At 39.5% G+C, this 13,491-nt stretch overlaps 1 protein-coding gene across 41 annotated transcripts in view; it reads right to left on the minus strand.

Moving 5' to 3' along the window:
• Nucleotides 1-13,491, minus strand: part of DST (dystonin) — a 307,340-nt gene that overhangs the window by 102,567 nt on the left and 191,282 nt on the right. For 34 of the 41 annotated variants that reach the window (XM_065056139.1, XM_065056154.1, XM_065056174.1 and 31 more), the window contains 7 exons: nt 12,955-13,090; nt 6,546-11,885; nt 6,209-6,355; nt 5,828-6,043; nt 5,493-5,639; nt 4,274-4,507; nt 2,784-2,936 (listed from right to left, as the gene is read on the minus strand). In XM_065056139.1, the coding sequence (XP_064912211.1) occupies nt 2,784-2,936; nt 4,274-4,507; nt 5,493-5,639; nt 5,828-6,043; nt 6,209-6,355; nt 6,546-11,885; nt 12,955-13,090 (6,373 nt within the window). The remainder of the gene's footprint in view (nt 1-2,783; nt 2,937-4,273; nt 4,508-5,492; nt 5,640-5,827; nt 6,044-6,208; nt 6,356-6,545; nt 11,886-12,954; nt 13,091-13,491) is intronic. The other 7 variants (XM_065056161.1, XM_065056162.1, XM_065056166.1 and 4 more) reach the window with 1 other exon arrangement.

Genomic DNA, 13,491 nt, shown 5'->3' on the forward strand with positions numbered 1-13,491 from the left:
AAACGCCATAAGAATATTTTTCTTTAATTGTTATCAATCACAATATTTCAGTCTCTAAAGAACATTAATTTTCATAGAGGGCAGACATTTAGTTTTAGTTTATCCAAAGCAATTCTCCTAGTCCTGTGATACAGTGAGATAAAAAATCTGCCTCACAGTTATTTGAATGGAGCTTCAATTATAACAATAATTATGCTGTTGAATACATTCACCCAGTTACTGAAATAATGAAGGATTTTTTTCCTTATATGCAGCATAAAACTCCTAAGGCTGCAAGACAAAACATTCGGTGCTTATTTTAGACTACAGATTTTGCAGCAATTACAGTTTGGCAGCTGAAACTACAACTTAACACTTCAGTAAGTATGTTAGAAAGATCTTCCTGGGGACACTATATCAAGACAAGATTCTTCTCTGACAAAGATCTCTGTGTTTCTTGTGGATGAAAGCTCTGACTTGTTCTATAAAAGACCTGTTTTAAGCTCCATTCACCTCCTAAGACACACTTCTGCAGTGGTGTCTAGAAGAAATCAGTCAACAAGTAACAACTAGTCTCCTATGCAATCACCAACAGCTGATGGGAAAACAAAACAAAACAAAACATAATGCTATCTCAGTTCTTCACTCCCATGGGTACCCCATTAGGCCATAAATTCTTAAGACAAGTAAGCAATATTAGAAGGTAACCCAGGGGTGTCTGTATCTTTCCACTGACTACTAAGAGAATTTTGACAAACCAGATGTGTTACTTCAAAGTAAAGCAAAGCAAGATCAGTAAGGATATTAATGCCTGTATAGATTATTAAACCTGATTTGGAACTCTGCAGTATAGTAAACTACTACCAGGAGAAGGAGGAAGAAGACAAGTACCAAGTCCTTTACAGAATCACAGAATGGCCGGGGTTGGAAGGGACACCTGGAGATCATCTAGTCCAACCCACCTACTAAAGCAGGTTCACCCAGAGCAGATCACACAGAAATGTGTCCAGGCGGGTTTTGAATGTCTCCAGAGAAGGAGACTCCACAGCCTCTCTGGGCAACCTGTTCCACTGCTCTGGCACCCTCAAAGTAAAGAAGTTTCTCCTCATATTCAGATGGAACCTCCTGTGCTTCAGTCTGTGCCCGTTGCCCCTCATCCTGTTGTTGAGCACCACAGAAAAGAGTATGGTCCCATCTTCTTGACACCCACCCTTGAGATATTTATGAACATTAATGAGATACCCTCTCAGCCTTCTCTTCTCCAGACTGAACAGACCCAGCTCTCTCAGTCTTTCCTCGTAAGAAACATGCTCCAGACCCCTCATCGTCTTTGTAGCTCTCTGCTGGACTCTTGCCAGTAATTCCTTGTCCTTCTTAAACTGGGGAGCCCAGAACTGGATGCAGTACTCCAGGGCAGAGTAGAGAAGAACCTCCCTTCAATCTGCTTGTCACACTCTTCCTAATGGACCCCAGGACACCCTTGGCTGTCTTGGCCACAAAGAAACATTGCTGACTCATCATCCACCTGTTGTCAACCAGAACTCCCGAGTCATTCTCTGCAGAACTGCTTTCCAGCAGGTCAATCCCTAACCTGTACTGGTGCCTGGGGTTATTCCTCCCCAGGTGCAGGACCCTACACTTGCCCTTGCTGAATTTCATCAGGTTCTTCTCTGCCCAGTTCTCCAGCCTGTCCAGGTCTCACTGAATGGCAGCACAGCCTTCTGGTGTGTCAGCCCTTCCTCCCAATTTGGTATCACCAGAAAACTTGCTGAGGGTGCACTCACTCTCTTCATGCAGGTCACTGATGAACAGGTTCAGCAGGACTGGACCTAACGCTGACCCTTGGGGAAACCCACTAAATACAGGCCTCCAACCAGAGTCCACACCACTGACCACAACCCTCTGAGCTCTGCCATCCAGCCAGTTCATGATCCACATCACCATGCATTCATCCAGCCCACACTTCCTGAGATTGCCTATGAGGAGGTTGTGGGAGACAGTGTCAAAAGCCCTGCTGAAGTCAAGGTAGACAACATCCACTGCTCTTCCCTCATCTACTCAGCCAGTCATACTATCATAGAAGGCTAAAACAGGTTGGTCAAACATGATTTCCCTTTGGTGAATCCATGCTGACCACTCCTGATAACCTTCTTTTCCTCCACATGCTCAGAGACCATGTTTGGAATGAGTTGCTCCATCACCTTTCCAGGGATGGTGATGAGGCTGACTAGCCTGTGGTTAACTATCATGAACTCAGCATCAGTCAGGACAGAGTAAAACCTTACAGGTGACAGGATACAACTGAAAAGCAAGGTATCAGTAGGAAAGCAAGGAAACGAAGGAGATTGCAAAACAGAATTCAAACCAAAACAAGAGTGAGGCAATGGCAAGCCTTCCAGCAAAATTCTTCAAAGTATTTTGAACAGGAATAAGCACTCCCTGATACCAGTTAAAAAGTTGATGATTTTTGCATAATTAACAAGTCTGATTTTATCATATCTAACAGAAACAATCTTAAGCCAAAGATTCATATACCAAATTTCATGCCTGCTCCCAGAGTGCTTCTTGAAATGTCTAGTACATTTTCTAGTGTCTTCTACTTTGAAAGCTTTTCTCCAGCTGGCACATACTGGAGTGTATTCACAAACAGCAGTTTAAGTGCATGCCATTAAGCCTTTACTTTCGGTAAGTCAAACACGTCTATTTTGCCCTCCTCTCACATGACAGTCTTGTTATTCAACAAAAAAACCCTAGTCAGTCTCCTCTGTACTCAGTCTTCTTTATGTGACTGGAATTGTGCATACCTCCTGTTTGGTCTGGTATTGTTGTAGCTCAGCCTTGCTGTCTCCAATAACAAGAGACTCTCGCTGTCCGATGAGTCGATTTTCGGTCTGTGTAAGCAAATCACAGATTTCCTGCAGTTTCTCTTTGCATTCCTGCTGCCGTTCAGCCACATCCTATGTTAGAGCCAAATACAATCAAACAATAAAACAAAAATGTCCTCATTTCAGCAACTAACAGACACTCTAATAGGGATAACCTCTGACTATTAATATTGCAAAGCAACCATTTCAGAAGTATGCTGTAAACATGATAGCAGTGGTACAAGGAGCAAGATGAAAACACAGAAGTTATGGATAAACCTCAAGTATGTTGTAAGTAAAAGAGACCATGTTTGATGGAATTGCCCAATAGAAGTCTGGCCATGCACATATGTGAAAGATGAAATCTCCAAACAGGAATGAAAATCCAGTCTCAACCGCTGTAACCTGTGATAAACACTATTCTGAAAAAAGGATATCAAAACAGAGGTTAGTTGTGATTGCAAGTTAGGCTCTTGTTGGTAGGTATAATGTTACCTGAATAGAAAATGTTGACTTTTTAAGCAGCAGAAAAGAACGAAACATGCAAGCTTATTATTATTGCTAAATCCTAGAAAAGTATCTATGCCTCTCTTTTACTCAATTTTATGTTTCTTTGACAAAGCATGGTAGAAACAAATGCTAAACCAATACAAAGTCCTCAAAATGCTTAACCACCTTTCATTACGCACAAACTGTGGGTTGAGGTGGTGATTCTGAGTCTTGACAGTGCTGCTGTGAGAGAGAAAGAGATGCAGTTACACTGCAGCATCTTATCCTACAACTGCAGCCATGCCAGCTGAACAGGTAACTGCCCCAACCTGACTCGTGGCTTTCCCAGGGCCCGCACCTATAATTGCAAATATCTTAGCTGATTTGCTCCTGTTTATCCCTCTAACCCATCTCAGTCAAAACTACAGACATGGTGGCAAGGCTTCGAACAAATCTAGTTCTTGGACTATAAAGACCTAGAAAAAGATCATATAAGCAGACAACCTGGTAAATCAGAGGAGAAAAAATGTCTTCAACAGGACAGAAGTGATGAACAATGGTGGGACAGTAAATTCATTGATGAATACAGATGCAGTCAAAAGAGATCACTGCTTTAGTTATTGATATAGCTGCTAAACAAACACCTCAAGTAAATTTCTCTCATTGCTAGGAAGAGCAGACTTGGTCACCTCAGGCTGAACAGATCTTAAAGCCCAAAACTGTGTCTGTCCATAACCTATTAACATGCTGTATTGTGACTGTATCAAGGAGAGACAAAAAGGACATTTCACCAAACTTGCTCAATACCATCTTTGTAGTACTATGAACGTATCTGTAGTAAAACTGAGAATATAGGAATATGTTTCATAGTGCATGCTGGTATTAAAATTCCTTGTCCATAGACAAAACTGCTCAGCACACATTTACACAGAAAGGCAAACCTTCTGATCACCCAGCTCTTGCGCTGCCTGCAACTGAGTCTCTAAAGTTTCCACTTGAGATATTATCGCTTCCTGTACTTCCTGAAAAGATTTCTGGGTGGTATTTAAGAGCCTCAGTAGCTGTTTGCTCTGATTAGGAGAAAGATCTTGGGCATGTTCAGAAATGAAGAACTGAATATCGAACGCAGTGGATTCCAGTTGCATTTTTTTACTGCCAAGCTCTGCAGCACTGTTCTGTAAATGAAGAGAAGGCAATGACTAGCAAAGAAGACAAATTCAGTACAAAATACAACACAAGTATTACTACCCTCTTCTCTTAGCTCTGTTCCAAAATGTTTTTCAGAGACAGTTTAGCCACAATAAATCAAAACTCTGGGTCAGAATCATTCTGACACATTCAGATATGGCATTTGAATTTGAGCATGGTTTGTTCTGGGTCAGTCCCAGTCCAAGCAGTAGACAAGAAAACCTTGAACATCTCTATTTCTTTGCTCTCTCATGAATGTCTGAAAATTGGATGACCTTCAGTTCTGAAAAATTTACAGTCTAGGTTTAACATTTCTAGGTTCTACATTTGAAGACCCAGAAATGTTAAATATTTACTTGAAAGCATTCCTATTCTTAATTCCACAGCAAGAAGCCCCATTTCCAGCAGTGTGGCAAATTCTGCCCATAGTTACACACTGTGCAGCCCCTATGACATTATCATGCATACTGGAACCCTAATATAGCACAGTAAAATAATGGCGTTTTTATCATTCACACATGAACTTTACTAAAAACTTGATCTGTTTTTCATTATTCATTTCATGGAGTGTGTAATGAAGAGGCTTTTTCTTTTTCCCCATGTTCCGTTCTCACGCATAATTGATTTGGAAGGTAAAGAAACTTCAGTAAAGATTCTGGATCTTATGCAGAAAGATCCAATTTTAATCACTGAAACATGTGCAGTATAAATTAGATTTCCAAAAGGGGTCAGATTTTATTGCAACAAATGTAAGCAGAACAAATAGCTTTCTTAGTAAGCCAAACTCTATCAAAATTTTTTTCAAGATAAAAAGCAAATCAAGTAGTTGTCTTCCTAAGTAATTAGTTCTAGCTGTCTGTTTAAGTGATAGAGGTTAATGTACAGGTATACAAAATCTAGCTCTAGCTAATACTTCATAATAAGTAGTAACATTTGGCAGAAGTACCAACACATGCCATAAAGGACACTTACTTTAAGTAGCTGTAAACTTTTCTTGATCTCTTCTATGCCATTACTATTCACTATGAAGTCATTTATAGTTTCATGGTGTTCTGCAATCCAGTCTGAAAATCTCTGCAGTTTGCTTAGAAGTTGCTGGTGTGATTCTGCAAGCTTAGACTAGAAAGGGAAGTTGTATATTTATTTGTGTCCCTGGAGCCTAGTCACATTTTTTATGATATGAAATAAAACCATAAATGTATTTTTATACTAAGATAAAACAAAATAAAGCAAAATCAAATCCCTTCTTTTTAGCCGAATTGCCTTGAAAAAAACCAAGACAAAAACGTACACTGATAAAAACGTACCATTTCCAAGTCAACAGCACAGACTATTTGTTTTGCTCGTTTTGAAGATGTTTCACAGACAACCAAAAATGCTTCCCGCAAACAATCATAGCTTATCTTTAGCTCTTTAAGTTTCTCTTCAGGAATATCCCTGTGACAAAACTTTAAAAACTCTTCTGTCAACTTCATGTCCTTCTTTAGGATAATTGCAAAGGTAGCCAGTCCTGATTCAAAGGACTGCAAAGAGAATATATACAAAAAGCATTAAATTGCTGAGCAAGAAAGACATTTAAATCTGAATTACTTTAATTATCTTTGAAATCTCTCTTTTTTTTTTTTTAATCTAAAGGCTCTTTCTAGCAACCATCACTGAAGCACAAGCATTAAGAATACAGTTCTTACCTCTAGTTGTTCTAGTTCATCTTTTAGTATTTCCAGGTTGTTACTAATAGGCTGCTGGTTATCTAGTTGGCTTTTCATATCTTGAAGCACCGCCAAATGCTCTTGCATTTTCTCTGTTAACTTTAAACATTGCTGTACTCCATTGACCTGAAAATGAGTTTTAACAATAAGAAAAGCTTTTCCAAACTGACAGACTTGAAAACAAACAATAGAAGTACTTGTTTTAATTATAATTTATTTCAAGTTTATAATTTTATTTCAACCATTTTTCAGTTTATTTGTTGTCTCCAGCACTTGGAAGGATTCATACAATTCCTTCAACACAGTTGTTACTTACCGTGCTAGGTGGGGTGTCTCCCAGGATGGCTGCTTTAGTTTCAAGAAGAGGCTCAGTAAAGCCTTTGGCCAAGCTCTCTATCTTCCCAAGCTCCTGGTCACTTTTCCAAGCAAAGTCTGTGTCATCTGCCAGTCTTTTCTCTTTAGCAATTTCTGATCCAAACTCTGATTGTTCTGTTGAGAAAAGAGTACAAAGCCCATCTACTTTGCCTTTACCCTCCTGTTCTGTGGCGATACCAGCAATCTGTGAGCTTGTAAGCAAACCACTTATCAGCTCCTCTAACTTGCTTGCACTTTCAGCTCCAGGTGAGATTTGAAAAATCTCCAGAAGCTCAGAAGTAGTAAGTTTTGGAAGAGGAGCTTTCACGCCTGTTTTGCTCTTTCTTTCACTTGGATCATCCATCTTTTGCTTGCAGGATTCCTGCTTCAGAATATCACGAAGAAGATCAGGACTTCTGCAATCAGGCCAAAGGGATGAAAGAGCATCACTGTCCTTGGGCTGTGGACACGGTGTGGTAACCGTTAATGCAGTTCTAACAGCATTACTGATTTGCTTGAGATTTGATTCACTAGATATGTCACTCCCAAGCTGGGTGCTTCTCACCATTTTAAGTAAACTTTCCATTAAAATTTTGGTATCGGAGTAACTGAGGGGTTCACCCTCCTGTTTACAAACATGTCCCGTTTTCAATTTCCTTTGTAATACATTCTTTAAGTCTTCCATTATTGTGTCAGACATTTCTGGTGATTGTGAAATACATTCCTTTACTGGAAAATCTTTGCAGGGTCCCATTTCCTTTTCTAATGACTCCATGGACCTTTGTTTTTTGAAACCATTTCCAAGGGAAGGGGTCTCACAGGCCATGACATTTTCTCCCTTTGTGTTTTTCAGCGGGACACTCCCATCCCCTGATTCTTTGGCATCCTCAATACTTCCTAAAGCATCTGCTTTTACGGGGGAAAATTCAGTATCATTGCTCCTCTCGTTTTCTGAAAAGCCTTCAAGAACATTATTAGTATTTTGACAGATAACTCTCCCTGTTTCTGTAGTTATACTCATTTCCTTTAGTTTCACTCTATCAGTTGAGGGAAAAGAATAAGTGTTAAATTCACTTGAATGCATTTCATCTCTATTTAGCAGAAAATCCTTTTCATTCTGTCTACCCTTTTCCCTTCTTTCCCTGTCCTCAAAGCAACAGGATTCAGTTTTAACCAATTCTGAATGGCTACCTTCTTTTATGTTTGTGGCATATACTTTTAAAGAAGTGGAAATGTTAAAATCTCTCTTAAGTTCACCTGATTCCACATCACATCCAACATTAAACAAAGCTTGATCAACATTTGCTTTTTCCTTACTTGAAACAGGAGTTTCTCCATCAGCTTTAATTACTGATGCATCAAATATTTCCCCAAGGCTTTCCATCTGAATGGGACTTCCACTTAGCCCCACGATATCACATTCCTCCATAATATTTACTCTAGCTTTCTTTTCTGTAGGAATTTCAAAATCTCTTCCTATTTGATCATACTTCCTGCTGTTGAGTGGATGTACTTGATCACTGAGAGAACTATCACCATCACTCACAGAAGGCATATCCATAAGAAATTTACTGTCCATTTGGGATGAACTTGTCCGAGTACTTTCACCATCGTCAGTAGGTTTTTTTGTAATTATGAAGGCTGCTGCACCAATGTCAGATGTCACAGTATCATCAAGAAGCTGAAAGCTTGGAACATTAGGCAGTGTTTTATTATCTTCTTCATACTTACGGGACATCCATTTAGTATCAAAGATATTTTCAGACTGAATAGGCCCAGTAGTATCTTCTGACATGTGTTTACTTCTGATACAAGTCCCATATTTATTTTCTGTTTGCTGCTGTCTGTCTTCTTCATTTGTAAGACCAATAGATCTTTCCTCAGGAACACTTGATGCAAATTCACATTTTCCTGAGGATAGTTTTCCATTTTCATAGTTAGACTGGAACTGCAAAGTATACCCTGTCTTGTGGCCTGAAGGATAGCAACAGTCATCAATATTCTGATTATTTTCATTGTCATCTTCTATGTCTCCTAACGAAATTAACAGTTGGTCACCTTTGTTTATACATTGATGGTGTGCGTTAAAAACACCCATTTCTTCATCACTCTCAGAATCAGTGTCAGAGTCATCATAACTATCATAATCCTCCTCATAATCTTCCTCCTCCCATGTTCCTTCAGATTCATCTTCAGAGTCACTTTCTGGTTTCATTTCATCTTCCTCATTTCTGTTTTGTACTTCTGCTTCATACTTCTGTAAAGAAGTAAGGCCTCCCTCCTTTCTTCCTTCGGTCTCCAGTGTAACTGGTAACTTTTGCTCCTTCTCTCCAAAGCTCTCTTTTCTTTCCCTTTCCTCCTCAGGGATTCTTTCCACAGCTTCAACACTTGCAGAAACTATATTTATGCTCTCAGTTGGGCCTGTCAGATTTACACAGACACCCTCTCCAGAGTTAGTTGCAAGTTCTTGAAAAGAACCAGTGTCTTCTCTCAGGGTTATTAGACCACTCTTCTCTTGTGAAAAACCCAATGGAACTGATGTTCTAGATAATTCTGTCTCTGGTGTATCATCATCCCCCAAATGCAAGGTATCAACACCATCATCACCTTGAGGAGTGCCATAAGAATCATCATCATCAATTTGGGGAGTATCATATACATCACTATCATCATCACCAACCTGAGGTGTTTCATAGGCATCATCGTCACCATCATCAAACTGAGAGCTGCTCTCTTCAGAGGTTACCTCGCCACATTCATGCTGCAAGCAGTTCCTTTCAAACTGTGGGATGCCATCACTCCCTTCTACTGATGAGTCAGAACTACTGTCACACGGCAGTAACTGGCTGAACTGACTGCTTTCTTCTGCTGCTAGCCCTTGTGCCATGCTGTTGCTGTTCCCCACGGGTGGTCCACTCTGTATAACAGTGTCACCATCCAACAAAGGACTGCAGCGCATGTCTCCACTATCTTGCAGACACAGCTTACTCCGCAAATCAGTACAATCCTCCAAGGATGGCCTGCCATGTATATAAAGATAGTCCTCCAGGGATGGCCTGTTATGTAAATCAGTGTAGTCTTGAAGAGGTTGCTCACTATACCCATTGTCTTCAAACTGTAGCGTGTTGCCACATAGATGAACCAATTCTTCTGGAAGTATGTATTTAGTATCTGCACTTACACATGAACCAAGACTTCTCTGGAAATCCTCTTTCCTGCTGCTATCCAGTATCGCTGTGCTATTTTCAGCTTGCTGAATGTGAGGCTCATATTTTGTGCACATTTCCAGCTCTCTCCAGGTTTCATTATCTGACAAATCATTCACACCCAAGGAATTTTGTAAGATTTTATCATTCCTTTTTTCATTAGGCAGACTGTCTGCCATACAAGTCTCCTCCTCTGTTTCTGAAATCAGATTTGGATTTGCATCATTTGGAAGATATCCTTCAAGGTTTTCTGAATTTGCCTTCTGCTTGTTATGCTTACACAGTTCTGTCCACTCAGAAACCTCCAGGAAACCTCTGAGTGCATTTCTGTTCATGGAATTTTGAGTGCTACTTACTATTTTTCTAAGCTCTGTAGGATTAGTTGACAACTGTGTATATTCTGATTGCTCAGTACCAATAGCATTGCAAACACCTGGTCTACACACATGGAGATCTTCTCCCTGTAAAGATATGTAATTGCCCAAATCTTCAGACTGATTTAATTTCCTGTTATTAGACACATTCTCAGCACCTGAACAATCACCCTGAACACTGCCCATAACATTATTAAAGTGGACACTGCCAGCTGATTTTAGCTTAAGTCCTTTTGGGCTTATACACTTGTTACGAAACTCCATTTCTGACACATCAGCATTGCATGCAGCACCATCACCTTCCAGCAACATATTGATGGCTTCTTGCAGCTGTCCATCATATAATAAAAGTCTTCCTCCAGTGTTTGCATCCATATAACTATTTACCATCAGATAAGACATGAATAATTTCTTAGCTTGATCTAAATTACGACATACAGGGTCTTCTGTGCCAGAATCTTCGTGTTCCTCCTCACGGTCAGGACATACAGATGGCAAGAATTCATATATTGATAACCACCTTGCAGCATTTTTACAAGGGGACTCTAATTCTTCTACATTGGGCATTTCATCTGGTAAAGTCACATTGGTCAAAACAGATACAGTATTAATATCTACTATCCCTGATTGTGCAGCCTCATCTAGACTGACTATTTCACAAGTTTCTGGAATGTAAAGTGCAGCTATTTTCTGTCTATTATTTAGTATTTTGAATGCCAGCTCATTTGTTATCATCTCTTGGTGCAAAGATGTTGATATGGGGAATATTTCACCAGTGTGAGGAAAAATCAGTCCAACAAAGCCTCTCTGTGCTTCTAATACCAGCAGAGCACTGGTAGATGATATCAAGTTGCACTGCACAGCTTCATCAACAGTCAAGCGCTCTCCTGAATTTGGACAAAGGATTCCACCAGTCTGAACCTGATGTGTGAGGATCCCACAAGCAGTGTCCTGATCTATCAGCCCTTGTCTCATGGCCTCTTCCACAGTCATTCGCTTCCCTGAGTCAGGATCAATTAAACCTCCCGACACTAACTGAGCACCCAGTAGCCTGAACATTGTTTCCCGATCAATGAGCCCTTCATGGGCTGCCCTCAAAATAGTTATCTTCCTTCCACATTTGAACATGATTCTGCCTTTTTCTTGTGGTTTTACAGGTAGGAGTCTTAATCCTGTTTCTTCATGTATTATGCTTCTATGAAGCATCTGTTCAAGCGAAATCTTCTCAGCACAGTTTGGGTCTATGAGATCTTTACATGTGTCTTGTCTTTCCAAAAGCTTTTTATATAATGTTGGAGTAATCAGGTTTCTCTGGAAAGCAGTCTGCAAAGTCAGGTTTTCGCCAGTAGATGGTAAAATCAAGTGCCCACTTGAAAGCTGATTCTCAAGAATTTTGATAGCCAAAGCTTCTGAAATTAGACCTTGTTGTAAAGCTGACACAACTGGAATATTTGATAGTGTTGATTCTGAAATAAGCTTCTTTGAACTACTTAATTCCTGCAACTGTGACAGAGTCTGCTCATCAATCAAGCCATGAGCTTTAGCTTCTTCCAAATCATAACATACTCCTAATTCTGGAGAAATTATTCCAGAAAGGATCAGCTGATTCTCAAGCAATCTAATTCCAGTGTCATAGTCAATAAAACCTTTTAAAATAGACTGAAAGACCGAAAGGACTTGTCCAGTTGTTTGGTCAATGACACCAGCAATGACTTTATTCACCTAGAAAGGAATATAAAAGAAAAGCTGTCACTATTTTCAGGCTCTGTATTTCACATTTTCTTTTGAATGCATGGTAATCATAAAAACATGTACTTACCAGGCCTGGAGGAATGCTGTGAATGTTAGCAGCTCAAATGCGCAAGTGATCTATGTCATTCATTCAACAGCACACGATGTGATAAAAGATTTTAAATCACATGCATCTGTGAATTGAAAACCTATGCTTTGCACACATAAATAGGGTTAGTGAAAGTCAATAGAAGAAATGATTGCAGAGTGAGCAAATAGAACATATACCTGAAAGGCAAATTTTCATGCTCTAAATGTCTGTGAAAGGTTAGAATATTCAGAAACAGTACGTGATTCAAAACAACCATGCTATTCATGTTTACAGCATACAGCACTTTCGTTTATACGCTCAACAATATGGAATAAGATACTCCATCACCAAATATTGCATTTAGTTTGCATGGAAAGCATGAAGTCAGTTTGGCAACATTATTTGAACTAATTACACAGACACTGTCTCTGTGTAGATGAGAACACTTTTTTGCAACGTAATTTTTGAGAATACCATATTTAAAATCCATTAACAAACGTATTTGTAGTGTCTCAGAGCTAATCACATTAAGTGCTCACATTTTCATATCCAGATAAACTTTAAGAAAAACTGAAAGCAGATCTTTTCTAGAACATTTCTGAGTGATATATGGGAGAGATTAACATGTTATTTTATGGTGTCATTTTTGCAGCAGAAACACAGACTTATCTAGCAGTCAAAGAATGGCTTTGAAGAGAAGAGTTAAGAGATGAATGATTTATCTTTCTTCATGCAAGGCACACATTATTAAGACTCCTCATAAAAAAAATCTGATGAGCAGAATGTTCATATGCACAGGTGAGGTCACACACAGTATTCCATAGCAAATACAAAAACCTTCCGTCAATTAAACCTCAAGCTCCTTTACACACTGTTAATTGCAGCTTCTTCTTTTACTGATCATTTGTGGTTCCCAAACCATGCAGTAAATCTCACAAGAGACTGAAATCTAAGTTTCAGTCTTGTTACCTTTTCTTCCATCTTTTCATCACCCAGATACTGTTCCTCCTGCAGCTGCTTCAAAGCTTCATTGGATAACAAGCTGTAGCTCTCCTGGAGGGATCTGACTTGCTTTTCCATTTCATTTCTCTCTTCGTCTGTCATTCTATTAAGAAGAAAATAAAAATGGAAGAAGATCCTTTTGAGTAATTTGTAACCTGCAGGGACTGATCTGCTTACCCCCTTATAAAAGGCGAGGCGGGGGGGTGGGAAACTGGTAAAAGCAGTCTGGAAAAAATGTAGCCTAATTAACTAGGATGTTCAGGAAAGCTACAATCTGCTTGTAGTTATTCAGGAAAATAAACTACACTAGAATTTATGTTGAATTATTGCTAAAGCATTTAACGTTTGCATGAGCCTTTATTTACAGAGTACCAGTCAAGACAGGTAACACAGCTAGCAAGGAGTTATATCTCAGCAATTTAATCACAGAATGTCAGGGATTGGAAAGGACCTCAAAAGATCATCCAGTCCAATCCCCCTGCCGGAGCAGGAACACCTAGATGA

Source organism: Columba livia, chromosome 3 (genome assembly GCF_036013475.1).
Source record: "Columba livia isolate bColLiv1 breed racing homer chromosome 3, bColLiv1.pat.W.v2, whole genome shotgun sequence".
Taxonomy (NCBI): domain Eukaryota; kingdom Metazoa; phylum Chordata; class Aves; order Columbiformes; family Columbidae; genus Columba; species Columba livia.